Source organism: Chiroxiphia lanceolata, chromosome Z (genome assembly GCF_009829145.1).
Source record: "Chiroxiphia lanceolata isolate bChiLan1 chromosome Z, bChiLan1.pri, whole genome shotgun sequence".
In the NCBI taxonomy this organism is placed as follows: Eukaryota; Metazoa; Chordata; class Aves; order Passeriformes; family Pipridae; genus Chiroxiphia; species Chiroxiphia lanceolata.
This window is the reverse complement of record NC_045671.1, coordinates 2,407,141-2,424,037: the sequence shown is the minus strand read 5'-3', so window position 1 is coordinate 2,424,037 and position 16,897 is coordinate 2,407,141. Positions and strand designations below refer to the sequence as shown.

The following is a 16,897-nucleotide window of genomic DNA, read 5'->3' as shown; positions in this document are numbered from 1 at the left end:
ATTTTCAGGGCTGGGAATGTGCAGGCTGCCACCAGCAAAAAGGAAGGATTTCCTGTGTTTCTCAACATTGCTTTAATGATTCAACTAGATTAATTAAAAAAAAAAAGAGCTGGGCACAAAGCAAGCTGTAACATGATCTCAAGGGAAAAAAATTCTGAAAGGAAAATCATAGAATGGTTTGAGTTGCAAGGGACCTTCAAGCTCATCTTGTTCTATCCCCTGCCATGGGCAGGGACATCTTCCACTAGACCAGGTTGCTCCAAGCCCAGTCCAGCCTGGCTTAGAACACTTCCAGGGATGGGAAATCTGCAGCCTCCCTGGGCAGCCTGTGCCAGGGCCTCACCACCCTGACAGTAAAGAATTTCCTTCTTGATATCTGATCTAAACCTGCCCACCTTCAGCTCAAGGTCAGTCTCCCCTTGTCCTATCACTACATGTCATTTCAAAAAGTCCCCTCTCCAGTCCCCCCGTGAAAGTCCCCTCCCAAAATGGGGGGGAACAAATTGCTAATCTGGTAACCTTCACAGCTGCTCCTTCACCCTCAGGGATAAAGGATTTCCAGCCCCAACCCCATAATGTGCCATACAGCCACCCTTGTATGACAACAGCAAGGGCCCTGGCAGAGGTTTCTGACTTTCCACTTCAAACCCAGACTGCTGCAGGACTCAGGATATTCCTGTAAGCATCTGTTTAGGGTCAGGTTTCCCACAGTGGTGCCCCCACAGCAGGAGCAGTTCCCAGAGTGCCCATTGTTCCCAGGTATGCATCTATCTGCAGCAGCATCTTTTGCAGCTAAAAATACTGCTTAAAACCAGCAGGGGCGAGAAAAGGACAAGTGAGCAATCTCTGCCGGGTCATGCAGGGTATTTAAATGGCTATAATAATTCCCAGAACTAGAAAGAGGAAAAACAAACCCCTAGAAACTTCCTTTTTAAAGGCGCCCACACAGTTGTCACCGTGACACATACATTGTCCTTGGCTGACCTGGATGCCAAAAAAGGAGTGGAGCTTACTTTCCGTTTAATTTTCCATCTTTGATTTTGATGGTGAGTCAGCACGTATGGAAACCAGAAAATGACCCTCATAACAAGGATTTGATCAAGGACATGAACAAATGTCCACTGAGAGCTGGATCAAACCTTCGGCACCTTGCTGGTAACAAGCCAGCAAAGCCTACAGTCATGACCAGTTGAACAAAGAAGAAACCAGATATTTTGGAAGACCAAAATGACTCCATTTTATCCACCTGAAGAAATATTATATTTTCAGTCTCGTCCTCTCTCTTCCCACCCAGAGGGAAACAAAAAGCACAAAGAAACCATGCCAAAAAACAGCACCAGGAAAGAAAACCAAATATGAGCTACAGCCAGCCAGCCCTGGAAGCACGAGCAGCAAATGTTCTCATGCAAAAGAGGTGTGCAGAGCTCCCAGCACGCAGACACACATCTCCAGCCCCAGCTCCCCTCTGAGCTTCGGGAGGTTGTCGGGTATGCAGTCTACCCCGCATTCTTCCCTTTCACTCTGCAAAGAAGGTGGCCTTGTGCAGATGGGCTTGGAAAGGTCTAAAAGCTAAGGTGGTCAGCGTGAAGGTGATGAACACATGAACATGTGATGATCACACAAACACCATCACATGAGGGCATCAGATGTGGTGGTGTGCCTCAGGGGAGGCTGAGGGGTGTAGTGGGATAGAGGAGCAGAAAAATCTGTGGGGAGTACATGAAATTGTCATCAAGAATTGAGCAAGGGTAGAGTGCAAGGGGAGCAGGCTAAGATATCACGTTGTCTTAAGAAAGGAAGCCTTTATTGATGTTTTAGGGTTGGGGGATTTTTATTTTACCTGTGAGAACTGGTCCTTTATACCTTTGTATCATGTAGTTTTTTGATGCTGGCTCTGGATTCACATCCTTGGACAGGTATCCAATGACATCATCCCAAAAGTCAAGATGGTTCTGTGTACATGGATGTTAACTGGGAGGACCCACAAAACTCGAGCCTGAACTCCACCACCCCAGGGCCACCGAATTCAGCATGTTCTTCAGGAAGGCAGAAGCTCACAAGGTAGGCACACTTCTGCTCCCCTCCTGCTGGTTTTTGTGTCCTGCAAGCTGCTGTTTCTGTTGCCAGTGGACATGCTGCTGTTTTCTGTCACCTTCACCATTGCTGGTGTTTTAGGGATACCTGGGATGTATCCAGGTGAATTGCTTTTGCTCCAAGGTGGCAGGATAAAAATACATCCCGCAAGAAACAGATCTCTGTGTGCAGAATGGCAAGTGATATCTGCTTCAGCAGTGAGGACAGGTGGCAAAAAAGAATCAGAAAAGGAGGACATACCCCTAGATAAAGAAATTCCCATTCTACCAGTGTTGGTAGATACTGATGGCAAGAGAAGGAACGTGTTTTGGACAGAGGAGGAAGAGAGAGGTTTATCAGCAGAAGTGGCTAAAGGCTCCTTACGTTGTTTCAGCCAAGAGAACAGGCAGAAATGGCAGAACTATTTTCTCGATGAGATGACTCTAGTGACAGAGGAAATATCTGGATGAGCAATGCCACTGCATTCCGTCCCTTCAGAACACATGGAGTAATATCCTTAATTTTACCTCAATGTAATTCCAATAGTGTGTCACTGAAAAGCAGATTGCAACCAGGGGTTTATAGCCTTACAGAGAATGCAAATGGATTGACAAATTATAAACACATCAGGCAGCAGAAAATAGAATTTTTCAGTGCAGTGCCATCGTATTCCTAGTACAAAAGACCTGTCAAAATCTTTTGTTTTATCAGAGCTTCTACATTATATCATTGAATGTAATTCACATGCCACTGTGGGTTTTGCAAGGATGTAGTTGTGTCCTGTGTCACATACTTGGTTTTAAAGAGATATTTTATGACCATATGTGAGGACACAAATATGGCATGAAAGCCACTTCAGAAAGAATTTCTAGAGGATCAGAGAGTGAGGGGAGCACTGTAAAAAATATGGTATGACACCATATATAGCATTTGAAATCCAGCCTGCATCCAATTAGAATGACTAGCACATCCATTAGATTCAGAGATACATATGTATTTATGTGTGTCTTTAACTATAACCTATATACAAAAATGTGTAAAATAGATAGACATTTCACATTATTTTTAGGCAAGAAAAGGAGATTTCTCTGGCTAGTTTGTATGATGAACATTTTTGGCATTTGATGGAGTAAATGCTCTTTCACAGGAGTCTCCTAGTGCATCATCCCATTCATGGTCTGTCTGTTGTTCTACAGAGAATTAATGATGTTCCCTTATGATTGTGCTGGATAAAAATTAGGACGGTGAGGGCCATATGCTTAGAAAAAATTTAATGACGTATCATTGAAGATTTCAGTGGAGCTGTAATGATTTATAGTGTGTAAAATTCTATCCTGTCACGAACTCATGACTTTGCCTGATCGAAAATTCATTTCTGTCTGGGATATAAATACTATAAAAAATAGGCATTTAGAGAACATCCGCTAGTCCATTCCTGGACTTCCAGAGCACTTTGAGGAGAAAATGAAACCTGAAGAACTCAGTTCTGATCTTCAAAAAAGTTTGGTTCCAGTTCTGGGGTGAAAGGTTTGCTCCTTGATTTTGAACTTTCTAGTGGAATTCATCGTCACAGTGCCTAAACCCCATCTGGTATTATAAAGTTCAGGGATGCCACTGAATGAGTCAGTGCTCAGTCCCTAAAAGCACAGATATTATAATGCTATGTGGTTGTAAGGGGGAAATAGTACTGCAGTGTATCCAAGTGATGTACCAGTAATTCTGCAAATCACACTTGGAGAAGACACTTGCATTTACTTCTTGCAAGCACAGATCAAATGACCACTTTAAAAATCACTGACTCTAAGCCAACTGTTTAGAGAGTTGAAAGCACAGGCCTGGGAGTCATTATTCCTTGACGCTCTACCTGAATCTGACACAAACTCACAATTAATCCACTTAGCTTCTCTTTATCTCTGCTGGCTCCCTTGTACAACAAAGGCAGCTCTCCTCATAGAGCTCTTGTGATTACTAGGTAATAGATGATCCTACAGAGTCATAAAAAAAAGCTTTCAGATTAAAAGGCAAAACACAGTCGTGTATATGAATATGTAAATAACAAGCCAGCTCTTTGCTGGAGCATCTGCCTCCCACATGGTGCTGCAGCCTAGTTTGTATAGAGGTAAGAAGTCTGTGAAGCTTTCTGCACAGGTGAGATGTGTTTCGCTGGGAGGCATTTTGTCCTTCAGTTGTCTCACAGAAGCAGCTAAACGGCAGAAGGTCAGTAGAGCAGCTTTCAGTAAGAACTCAGCAGCAAAATGGGTTTTCTCCAGATCACGGAACTGTGCTGTGTAGAAGAGTGGAAGTTAGTCAGGTCTTGGAGATAAAGGCAGTGAGGACAACATGTCTACTGGCCAAGTAGAATGTTCCCTGGTGTCCCTTGAATGGAGTCTCTAACTAACCTCACTTGCATTGCCTCTTCTTGGCCAAGTCTTCTTCAACATCTTGGCTCTGATGAGGCAGGTGAAGCAGGACTTTCTGAGCTCCCACCAAAGCAGCAAGTACATAAGCTGTCCCTGGCCTACAGGACTGGAGAGGAACATCCAAACACTGCAGGTCATGGAAATGTTTGTCCCTCACATGGAGGATGCAGTGGGTGAGCACCTTCGCCCTCAGATGTCTCCAGACTCCATGACGACACCCGTACTCTGCGATGATGCCTCAGTCTCCCGAGAGACACGGGCATCAAAGATAATGAGAGGGAGCAGCTGTCCCTGTGCTTGACGGTGATCAGTCATGTGACCTTCTCAATCTGAGAGGAAGAGATAATGCTGGCACAAGGACAGCAAATAGAGCCACAAAACAATGCTGATACCGCTTGGGAGAAGAGACATTTAGAAAGATAAGAAGAGTGGAATTCCACCTCTGGCGACCTGAAGCCTTAATTCACCCCATGAATATTTTGGGGATAAGGTCTTGGGTTTTCTTTCTCCTTCCTTTTTCAGTCCCTGGCCTGAGGGGGAATGCCCTCTGGATTCTGGTGTTCCTGATCCACAGATATGAAGCTAAGGGGAATGGGGTCATCCCTCCAAGCTGAGGGAAGATGCCCAGTTAAACAGTCATGTAAGGAGACAATTCAAAAGGAAGCATTTAAAATAAGCCAGCTGCACGGTGCAGTTAGACACAGAAATATCTCTGAGGAGTCTGAGCAAAACAGCTCTTCACGTGGACACTTCATGTCCAAGGAAAAACCTGTCTAGCCTGCTCGCTTTAACTCAGTAAAACATATGGTCGTTAAATGTGGATCAAAAGGCAGAAATGACTACGTGGTGGTTTGTTCTTTGAGAAGGGAGAAACTGGTTTGCTTTTCACAACCAAGATGACACTGCATCTGCTGCTCCGTGCTGTCTCCCCGGTGAGTTTGCTCTCTGATGTGACGTGGCTTTAGCAATGCAGAGAGGCTGGGGCTGGCTCCTGTTTTGTGTTTGGCTGACTCCCCTCGTTATAGTGGAATTCTTCCAAGACCAGAGACAAGTAACCAGATTAGACACTTTACCTTTGTTTGCAGTTTAAAAATAATTGTGTTTGAGTTTTACAATTCCATTGGTCCCCAGGAGATGACCTTTTAGAATAGGTGCTTGGTGTTGTGAAATGGAGCTCAGCGAAGGTCCATCCTACAGGGTGGACACCCGGGAGGGCAAGCATAACTTTACAGGACCCTGAACTACTCTGAAGTTAATCTCTCATGTTTTCAATCTAGTTCTCTCTCGTTTGTGCTGCAATGTTGAAGCAGAGCCTAGTTAGTGCCAGAATAGATTATGCATCTTGCTCCCCACAAGTAGCCTCAGTACAGCACATTTCTTTTGGCCACTTGATTGTCTAGGGAAGAGAAGAATACATTTATAACCTACCCATAGAGGTAAGTTACAGCCCTCTGCTCTACCACTATCTCTGCATTCCCCCTCATGCAAGGAGCTCTTGAGATGGCAGCATAAAAATTTTGCATTCTCTCAACACAAAAATAGCATCCCATTGCTCCTGGAAAGATGGGATGTGCATGTGAGGGACCAGAACCTTGTTCCACACATGCAATAACACTAGCAGATTGCAGAGTGTGTTTCTGCAGCAGGCAAGTGCAGTGACACTGGATGTGGTACTGGAAGGTTGTGTTTTTATCTTTTGTAAATTCTCTGCATTGCTGAGCTAATTGCTGAGAAGTTCATAATTCATACTGCTGTTCATTTGGTAAGGGGAGTTAGCTGTATCTTAAACCTCCCAAACCACACTCTTTGCTTTCAGGCTTAGCAAAAATAAATGAACTAATGAATAAATAAAAAGGATTAAACTGTGCTCAGAAAATTCCAGTCATGGACCAACAACTAGGCTCTTCAGAGTCTGGCAAATGCATAGACAGAGGCATAATTTGCAAGCATTGTTTTTCCAGTACCTGTAGCAGGGGAATTCCACAGCCTCACTTTCTGGCTGTCCTTCTTCCCTCACTATCACTTTGGCAAGGTACCAGCCACTGCTTCCTCCTTTGCCATCATGCCCTATCCTCACCCTCCTCACCTGCTTCAGCGTTACTGCTTCGACGAAGAATTCATCAGCCTTTGAGAAGGAGAAGAGAAAAGGTAAGGCAATATTTCTCCCTAAAAGCAAACCAACACCCCAAATTTATTATTGCAATCAAACCAACATCATCAGCATGCTGCAAGATAATTCTTCACAAGATAAAGGAGAAAGCACGAATTTACCGAAGAATGAAACCTTGAATATTTGTCCTAGATGTATAACATTAGGTTTGTAAATATATGATCTGCCAGCATTTTAAATCTCCCATGTCATTGCATGCCCTCCACAACTGTAAAAAAGAGATGTAATTTGATTATTAAGAAGTTCATAGAGAGAGGCAGGAAATCCAAGTTCAAACTCCTGCTCAGAAATGAGCTTTGTGGAAAATCCAAAGCAGGTCACTTCAGACCAAATCTACAGAGGTATTTGAGAGGTACAGTTCAAAGACATTACTCTGTGTTAAATTCAAATGACATGGACTACTGAGCACAATTTACCCCCTTTTAATTTCCTGGCATGCCAGTATGGGCAGGGCTGCACAGGGGTATTTCCAGCTGCTCCATATGTTGTGTTGGGAGGTAAATACCCTTAATACCCCATGAGAGACATGGATTTTATCTCTTTTTTTTTTTCCTTCCCTGGAAAAGGTCTCAAAGCACCAACCTAGAGACTATCCCAGGTGATGGCCCTTCAAGACCAGGGCTCTGTTACCCAAGAGTGTACTGGGACCAGCAGTTCTCAACGGCTGAAGGAAGAGAAATGTATTAAAAGAGTGAGTTACTCCTGTGAGAATCGGGCCAGACAAGTACCTGTGGCACATGTACAGACACACACACACATAGGACATGTATGATAAATACTGGGTGTAAACACACAGCATATCTGCAGCATATGAGCCCAACAAAGAGAACTGACTGCTGTGGTTACCAACTGTCTGAGATGCCTTGCTAGGTAAGAGAAACCTAACCACTGTCATTCAGTTGTCCTTCATCTCCCAAAAGCACATATGGTGGTAGCATATATCCAGCTAGCTCCCAGAAAGCATGGTGGCAAGGCAGTATTTATGTAAATACTGAAATTTATTAAAACAATCATAATTTTTTCATCATTCGGGAGTCCAAACTGGCTCTTAAAATAAAGATAACTAAACATATTGCCACTGTCTAAAGTGTTAATGATGGGCTCACATATGTCAATGTTACTTACATACTCAGAACTGCTGAACTGGGGATTTAAGGTATCAAAACCTCACTGAGTCAGTCAAAGTCAATGCAGTTTAATTCATTAGGCCTGATGCTCACCTTACTTATTAATGGCTGATATAAATTAATGAGTAAGTAACTAACTGGAACCAAACAGGGCAAACACCTAATTTAGAGGCATCTTTAAATCTTACTTTCTACACAGGCTGTTAGTTTACATCTGCAGGCAAACTTTTTAAGTTAAATTGGTAATCAAGGTACTGTTGGTTTAAGTGGCTGTAGATTAGAGACCGCACTGACTAAGCTGCATTTCTTTTTAACAGGGTATCTGAGTTAATCAGTGCAGATATACTCATTCAGTCTCTTGAATATATGAGCCCAAAGTCTGTCAGGATCAATTCTTAAACAGCTTCCAATTCATTCATCAGCTTTCAGCTCCTCGTGCCAGGACAGCAGTTTTCCATTAGCAGTTTCCAGTTTGGTTACATCATTTGCATACTATTAATCACATGATTTGATTGCCAAAATTATGTTTCCCTTTTTATCCTCCTTCTTGTAAGTTAGCCTATAACTCATTTTTTGGGAGTATCCCATAAAATAGCCTTCATCTGTGTTTAACATAGTTGTATCCTCTGTGAATCAAGCATCTTTATTTGGAACTGCTTTGAAACAGTTTTCATACCACCACCAAAACATGACTTATTTTGCTACCATTTTGACAAAACTAGGCTTCACCAAATGACAAAATACCACACTTCATAGCTTGGACCTACATTTTAAAACTAAAATAACTAAAATTTAATTGCATAGGCAAAAAATAAGATGTTTGAAATGTCCATGTGTGCAAACCTTTATATCATTTACCAGTAGAATGGACCCTCACACTTTGTGATTGCCACATTTCCACATACAGACCTTACAAGCACAAGAAATACTGGAGGAAAGTTGTTTCAAAGTCTAAAAAAATTCAGTGATTCCAGTGAAGAATTTGAAATTCTGGACAGTCAAAGGCAAATTCAATGTGCTAATGCATATTTCAGAAGCCTAAATTCAATGGTCTATTTTGAAAACGTGACCTCCCTTTATCTTCATTTTCCTTCCACTCTGAACCTTCAATCAAGTAATGACAGAAGACGTGGGAAATCTGCAGAGTTCTGTGATCAGATTCTCAAAATCTCCTTCCGGAGATATCGATTACATTTTACTAGTCTAAGTTGGACCCTAGAGATCCAAAATTGGATACATATTAAGTAGGTTGACCCCATAGATCAGATCAGCACACTATATGCTTGCTGATATTGCCAATGCTGCAAAGGCTTTAACTACAATTTGACTTCTTCATTATCTCCAGCTTTTCAAGGAATAAGCTTTGTCTTCACTTCAGGCCATTTCCACCCCCCCTCTATTCAGGACACAGACATACAAAAATATATTGAAAACCTCTTTGAAACTAAGACGCAAAATTGAGTGCAGGATGGTTGAGGGAGACTGGAGGAAGTATAAAGGAAACATGTTAATCTTTCGGTTCTGAATTTCACATCAAATAAGATGCTTTTTTTTCCTTTGCCCCAGGAGCCAAATTTTTCTGTATTGATGGAGGAGGAAAGGCTCCCCTTTTATTCTTGGAAAATTTCCTGAAAGCCCACTCCAATCTGGAGACACAATTTCAGCAGTCAGCACTTATCTGGGGAGCAAACCAAGAGACTCTTTTATGAACATAGAGACATCAAGCAAGGGCACACCGTCCCTGACCTAAGCCTCCCTCCAGCTGCAACCTGTTGTATGATGATGTGTCCACATGATTTATTTCTCCCCTGCCGCCCTAGCCTGAGCTGGCAAGGAAATCAGCTGAGTTTACAAACACACCGCCTCAAAGAAAAAGAAGGGATAAGAAAAAAAAAAAAAGAAAAAGGCAAAACGAATTAAATTTACAAAACCATCACACACTTTAAAACCTGTCTCAAGGTGCTGCCGTGCGAACTTACGTTGCCTTTTTCAAATTTATTGACGGTGTTGATGCAGTTGTAGAGGACGCGCTCGCCCGTGTCCCCCTGGTCGCCGATGAGGCAGACGAAGACGTTGGCATCTGTGCCACTCCCGCTGACGGTCCCCGTGCAGACTGTCACACGGTATTTTATCACTGGGGGAGACATAAATTAATAAAACAATTTCAGCCACGCGATTAATTGCCGTTGAAATTTACTGCGTCTTTTGGCAGGCCTGTAATCAACTTTAAGTGTCCGTGCTCCCAGCTGGTACTCGTGCTGATGTACTGGCTTTTTACACTTCCTGGTTATCACTAGGGGAAGAAAACAAGCCAAAATAGGAAGACACCAAATGGTATGAGGACCCATTAAAGCCCCCCAAAGAAGGACATAAAGATGCTGACCCCTCCAAGTAAAGCCTCATGAACTGGAGTGCACAGCCTTGTTGAGGTCCCAGCCCTGCTACCTCCCCTCCTGTCTTCCCAAAACAGTCCTGGTGATGGGGGACCTGATAAAGTGTTTGGGGAAAACAACATTTTCAGCTTCCATGGGCATGTCAGGAAGACAGAAAGAGTTAAAAAGGGACAAGTGCTCACAGATCTGAGGAATGGGCTTTTCATGTTGGATTTATGGGGCAAGACAAGCCCAGTTGGCCCCATCCCCTTGAGATCCTTATAATCCTAGAATCATAAAATCATAGAACCATTGAGGCTGGAAAAAGCCTCCAAGATCATGCAAGACTCCAAACTTTATGCAGGAGTTTGGACTGTGTCCTTGCCACCTTTGAGATCTTTATTTAGGATTTTCCTGGGTGGATTTTGAGCTGCCACCTTCCTCCTCCAACCCTGCCCTCACCTCTGCCCTCCCATCCCATTGGGTGAAGGATTTCCAGGAAGAAATATCACAAGGAAGAACCAGCCCGTACACCAACCTTTGAGAGGAGGATTTTCTTCTCCAGCACAGGGAAGGGACAAGAAATGTTGCTCCCACCCTCCCTCCAAAACCCACCTGCAAGCCCAACACGCAGGTGCTGCACCTCGACTCTGCTCAGCACAACTGCTCCTCACAGGGAAGTGCCTGTGTGAGGACCCAAGCTGCCCTCTCCACAGTTGATTAAAAATACATTTCAAAAACAGGTTTATTTACATTTTAATAACATCTGCAATTACAATTACTCTTCCTCTTCTGAGGAACTGCTCTGCTGCATGCAGATCACCAAAAGCAGAAATTTCAGAAAACAGGGGACTTGTGGTCTACAGAGTGTGGGTGGAAATATGAAAAATCCCACTGGCCACCTTGTGATATTCAGCCCTTGAGATATTCTGCCCTCCTAAACTCTCCCCCTAAAAACATTTATTTCTTGTGACACAAGGTCAAGGCAGAAGTGGCCGCTTCAGGAAGCCAGTGCAAAGTTCTGCAGCTTTCCTTAATTAAATCTCCAGATCAATTAAACGAATAAATAGTTTGGATTGCTTATACATACTGAAAGATGCATTTGCTTTTGCATTACTGTTCTGTGCGACTTCCTATATATTTATTTATACATACAGCTGCATAAATTTGCATATAACTAAATAAAACTTTAAACACAATTGTTAAATTGTAGATTGCATTTCAGCTAAGCTTGCTTTCCATGAACATCCCTCAGACCTTACATTTCACATTTTAAGGGAGACTGGAAAAAAACCCCACAAGTTTTAAAAAAACTCAGCTAACTCTGGAAGCAATTGTGCCGGGGCCAGATCTCTCCCATTTCCCATCACAGAGAAATCTGCTAAAAAAAAAAAAAAGGGGGGGGCAAAAAAAGCCTGGGATTTCTGAGGCTTCATGCAGCTAATGATGCACACAGAAAATACTGCAGAGAGAAAGTGCCAGAAAGAGAAGTTAATTGAATTGTATCGGTCTGCCTGTGCATCTCTCGCACAAAGAGGGTTTCTTTCTATTCAGGTCCTAAGCAAGAGCCCTGCACAGAGCCCGTGGCTCTCACCTGGCATGACTTCAGACACCAGAGATCCCTCGGCAGGGAGCTCCCTCACGATCTCGTTGTCATCTTCATTTATATCGAGCCAGCGGCCACAGTTGAACGAATATTTTTCTTTTGTCAGCGTTTTCAGCAGAGTTACCTTCATTAAACCAAAACACTGCATGAGTTCAGAGGCTTAAAGACAAAAAAAGCAATAAGCTCCTGACAGGCTTTTGCCAGGGAGGCAAGAGTAGGTAGCAGCAGAGAAACAAAACACATTAATAATGAGGCTGTAATTCTGACTCGTGCACTGTAGTGATGCACAGAGCAAAGTCATAGCTGATGGCTTTTCATTCCTCCTTTCTCCAATCACTCCACGGTGTTGTGAAAGTTTTGAAGGACTCTGTGGCACTTAAAACTTCTCATCATAAGACACTGTATAAACCCACAGAGCAAATCATGGGTGGGGCTTGTGCTGCTGGTTCTCACTGCTCAGAATCAGTGAATGCAGTGAATGAGAAAAAAAACAAAAAATAGCAGCAAGCTTGGCTAAAGATCTGCAGTAGCTTCCAAAGGAGTAATGACCAAATAAGATAGTGGTCTGCAGTTGTCTGGTGAAGGAAGGGTACAATGAAGGTCTATAAAATCACAGGTGACCTGAAGAAGGCAAAGAGGGGTCAACTGTTCATTATTCTACCACAAGAAATACAGGGCACCAAATGATGCTTGCGGAACAAAGTTGTAAGCAAACAAAAGGGCACAACCAGCCTGTGAAGTCCTTGCCAAAAGCTATTATGGTTGCTAAAAGTTTAACTGCTCAAGGGGAGGCTGGAAACTTTGAACTAATGGCTGGAAGAAAAAATCTATTAAATGCTTTGTATTTGGTAGATCTGTTCAGGAAGTAAGAGTCCAATTAAATAGTCAAAAACTGGAAGAATGTTAGGAGGAAACATCATAAATGCTTGTCCTTTTCTTGCACTTCTCTAGATGAACTAGATGGACTTCTGGCCTGACCACTGTGGCTGCTTTATGTTCTTGTCATAGAAAATAAAAGCCTGACACGACACGAAGCAAAACTGGCATGAAATGTGTGAGGACTGGATCATTTAAGGCTTCATCTAAGTTCCTAGAGAATAAAATGGATGTACAAGTGGCGTGATTCATGTGCCATGAGGCTGATGCATCCAGAAAACATCAGACTGGTTGTACCTGGACAGGTCAATTTCACGGAGTCAGAGAATCATAGAATCATTTAGGTCGAAACAGACATGCAATATCCTTGAGTCCAACCATAAGATCATTGATGCATTTCATGCATCTTTACCATGTTTGCTTAGACAGTTTGGCCAAAAGTGAATCCTAGACACACTGCCAGATCCTTCCTGTCCTTCCTGAACACAGTTTTTGTGCAAGAAAATAGGATACCATGGGGAAATATACAGCTATGGAAGATACAAGCATTCTTGTTCATCATTTGTGATGAGCAAGAAACGACAGAGATGACTGCAGTGGCCCAAAGTCTGACCAGCACTTTCTTTCTGATAAAGACCACAGTCAGACACCTTCCCCCACCATATGCTGACAACAGGAGTATTTGTTGCCCCCTTCCCACTGGAGGTGGGTGTTGGCTGCAGATGCTTTTGCAGCTCCATGACAATGCAGGAGAACAGGATCTGTCAAACCACATTAAAGGCACGTGAGAAAAACCTCCAAGTGCTGAATTGTGGTTTATCAACACAGTTGTTTACAGATGCAGAGCTAAGCCTGTGTTTTCTTAAGTGCAGAGAATGCCTTTCAAGCTGCTCAGGAGGAGTATGGGTGAAACTTTTAGCTGAACTTGCTGCCTAGACAACCCAGGGGAGGGCTGATAGCATGGTAATAATCAATGCTGGTAGAGCAAAAGACATATGCCTGAGGTTCAAGGAGATCACCCTTTTAATTTCCCAAACAGTTCAGTGCTGCTCTCCTCTGCACAGTCTCTGTGGTCTCCTCCAGTCTGCAGGTGATCACCTCCTGTCAGCATTTCAGGGCAGGTGGTTCTCCACTGTGCAGCAGTTCTCTGCTGTAATCAGTTTTTTGTTATGGACGGTCTAAATAGGCCATAGAAGGAGTGGGTTTGCCTCTCTGTACAGTAATGATGTCTGAGAGTAGGAAGAGCAAGGAAAAACACCCTGGTAGCAGTGAGATGGGACTACAGTGGTCTGACACTGGAAGGATGGGAAAATGTGGTTTTCACCACCAATCTGGGCTGTTGGGAGCTGCCTCTTCCCATTACTCTGATTTCCCATACACAGAATCCTTTAGGTCAGAAAAGCCCTCCAAGGTAATTAAGTCCAACCATTCTCCCAGCACTGCCAAGGCCACCACTAACCCATGTCCCCCAAGTGCCACATTGACACAGCTTTTAAATCCCTCCAGGGATGGGGACTCCACCACTGCCCTGGGCAGCTGTGCCAGGGCTGGACAACCCTTTCCATGAAGAAATCTTCCCTAATATCCAATCTAAACCTCCCCTGGTGCAACTTGAGGCTGTTTCCTCTTTTCCTGTCACTTGTCACCTGGGAGAAGAGATCAAACCTCACCGGGCTATGACCTCCTTTCAGGGAGTTGTAGAGTGAGAAGTTTCCCTCTAAGCCTCCTTTTCTCCAGGCTTCCACTCCTCAGCCTGACAGGGAGGCACCTCTGACCACTGCAGCATATCAAACTCCACTGCCAGCTGGGGAGCAGTGACCCAGGACTGGCTCTGCAGACCTCTCTGACCAGTCTGGCTTTTCAGATCTACCTTCCCTTGCTGTCCCCTCACCTTATTCAGATGCCAGCCAGCAAAAGGATTTCTTTTCTCATGCCATATCCGAAGCTTATAAAATGTGCCCAGATCAGGGAGCTCGATCTATAGAGGGGGAAAAAAGTGCATTATCCATTTCTGTATGTCAGCAAAAGATGCACACAAAGGACAACTCCGAACATCTTTTCAGAGCTAAATCAGAGAGGAGTCAATAACTAACCCTAATCCCTGTTTGCAGAAGACAAGCCATGTCATTTGCATCACCACCAAACTTCACCTCCAATACAGTAGGATTTACCAAGGTAAAGATCTCATGCTGATGATTTTTCATGCAGGGTTGAAGCTAATGCCCTGGAAAACAACGCCAAGCCAAATTTACCACTTGGACAAGATTCATACCATGAACTTGTCAGTCTGTCCAGTTTCAAAGTTGTCTGAATTGTTGTCCAGCTTCATCTCATCTGACTTCCCCTTGTCTCCATAAATCTGGAAGAAGATGGTGGCATCTGTCCCTGCATTCTTAATGTCACTTGTCCAGATCCACAGAGACCAGGGGTTCTCTAGAAAGAAAGGTTCAAGGTATTTGTTTTTAAGGGTAACCTGGTAAAAAACCATAATTCTCATTATTTCCTCTGACAGGTAGAGAAGGCAGGATGATATGAAAGAAGACCAAGACATTTCCTCTTTTTCTGCACAAACATAATTAGCTGTTACATGACTTAAAGGAATGAGATTGGCTGGAAATATAATTCTGTGATTTCATTTAAAAGAAAATTAGGAAAAACCAAAAATCACCACTTGTCAGGTAAACTATATTCTTCTGTTATACATTAGTAACAGGGTAATGCAGGAATGTGCTCCATCCCTGTAATTTCACTATACTTGTCAAACAGTTCTAGCTTCACAGACCATAAAGCCAAGGAAATATTCAGCTTTCCTTTTGCCAAAGAGAAAGAGTCTCCAGTTACTTGAGCACGGTGCAATGCAGCTCCAGGTAGCCCCTCAACTTCCTGGATCTATGTCTGAACAAGGAGCAGTGCTATATAGACATGGAATCACCTCATCCTGAGCTAATGAGCCTTCCTGAGACTGCACTAGTTACCCCAGACCCTGTTTGCAAAACGGGCTGGCTCAGAGGCCACTCAGCTATCCCTAGCCAGGCTGCACCATGTGGGGCCAACACACTCAAGAGCAATGCAAAGATATTTTCCAAAAGTTTTTAAATTACTTAAATGCCTAAATCCCACCCAACTTCAGTCAGCACTTTTTTTTAAAGCTATGGGATGCGCCAAAAGATTGTGGCCAAGCTGCAAATTTTTTATCTCTTAAGTCTTCTCTTTATTTTAACTGTAAGACCAGCAGGTTTACATTGATTTTCATATGAGAGAGTGGTTGCATATATAGAGGTGACATTATTTCTTCTAAAGAGCCCCTCATCTGCATTCTTTATTGATGATGATGTGTGTTGCTTCTGCAGGCCTTGCAGCACCTGCAGGAGAGGGAACAGCCTTCTTTCCTCACTCAGACATCAGCTGAATTATTAACAAATCTTAATGAGAGAATTCCTAACCCTTTCAGTATGCCTGAGCCCATACCAGCACGGCTTGACCTTCAGAGCCCAGAATGGAATATAAAAATATGATGACATGCATATAAATTAGATTTTTACCGATCTACTCAGTGTTTGACTGTAAAAAAAAAAAGGGGGGGCAAGAGCTACTGAAAAAAAAATGAAGGGAAGACGGAACTCTTAGAAAAAGTTTTGTCCCTGTTTTAATAATATACAAAATGTTCATGACCACTTCTTTCTGAAAAGCGCCAGCAGGTTTTATATGAGCAGAAATGAAGCAAAGGCAGTTCTGTAGATAACATGTGATAGAGAAGCCTGGTCTCCCTGGGGAAAAGAGCAAGGGCAATTCAGACACCAGAGACTGCTCTCATCTGTCTGGTTTGGCCTCCCTGACCTCTTGCTGAAGGAAAAGAGGAGTGATGCCTGTGTGGAGGGGGAAATGGGACCTTGTACCAGGATTAAATGCAGATAGAGGGCTGTCAGGGAGAAACCACACAGGGAGAAACATGGGTGAGCTAGGGCAGCAGCTGCTGGAGGTGACCAGGCATTTCCCCAAATGCCCATCATCCTCCTCCTACGGCTCATGGGGCACATTCCCCTGTTTTCTGTGCCTTCACATCAAGGCATCCAGGCAGTCAGGAAATTCTCAGAGCCAGAGCAAATACTCCCCAGGTCACAAACACCAGGGAGAGCTAAACCTGACACAACAGTTTCCAGCACAACATTCAAGATGAGGAAGGGAGGGAGTGAAAAAAAACCCCAAAACCAACAGAATAAATACAAGCTACACACGGAGCTGCAATCTGCTGT

General features: G+C 43.4%; 1 protein-coding gene across 1 annotated transcript in view; it reads right to left on the bottom strand.

Annotated features, from left to right (window-relative positions):
- Positions 1-16,897, bottom strand: part of LOXHD1 (lipoxygenase homology domains 1) — a 149,843-nt gene that overhangs the window by 81,377 nt on the left and 51,569 nt on the right. The window contains exons 11-15 of the mRNA XM_032675721.1: positions 14,917-15,077; positions 14,536-14,622; positions 11,757-11,892; positions 9,770-9,924; positions 6,458-6,618 (exon numbers count right to left, since the gene is read on the bottom strand). Coding sequence (XP_032531612.1) covers positions 6,458-6,618; positions 9,770-9,924; positions 11,757-11,892; positions 14,536-14,622; positions 14,917-15,077 — 700 coding nt within the window. The remainder of the gene's footprint in view (positions 1-6,457; positions 6,619-9,769; positions 9,925-11,756; positions 11,893-14,535; positions 14,623-14,916; positions 15,078-16,897) is intronic.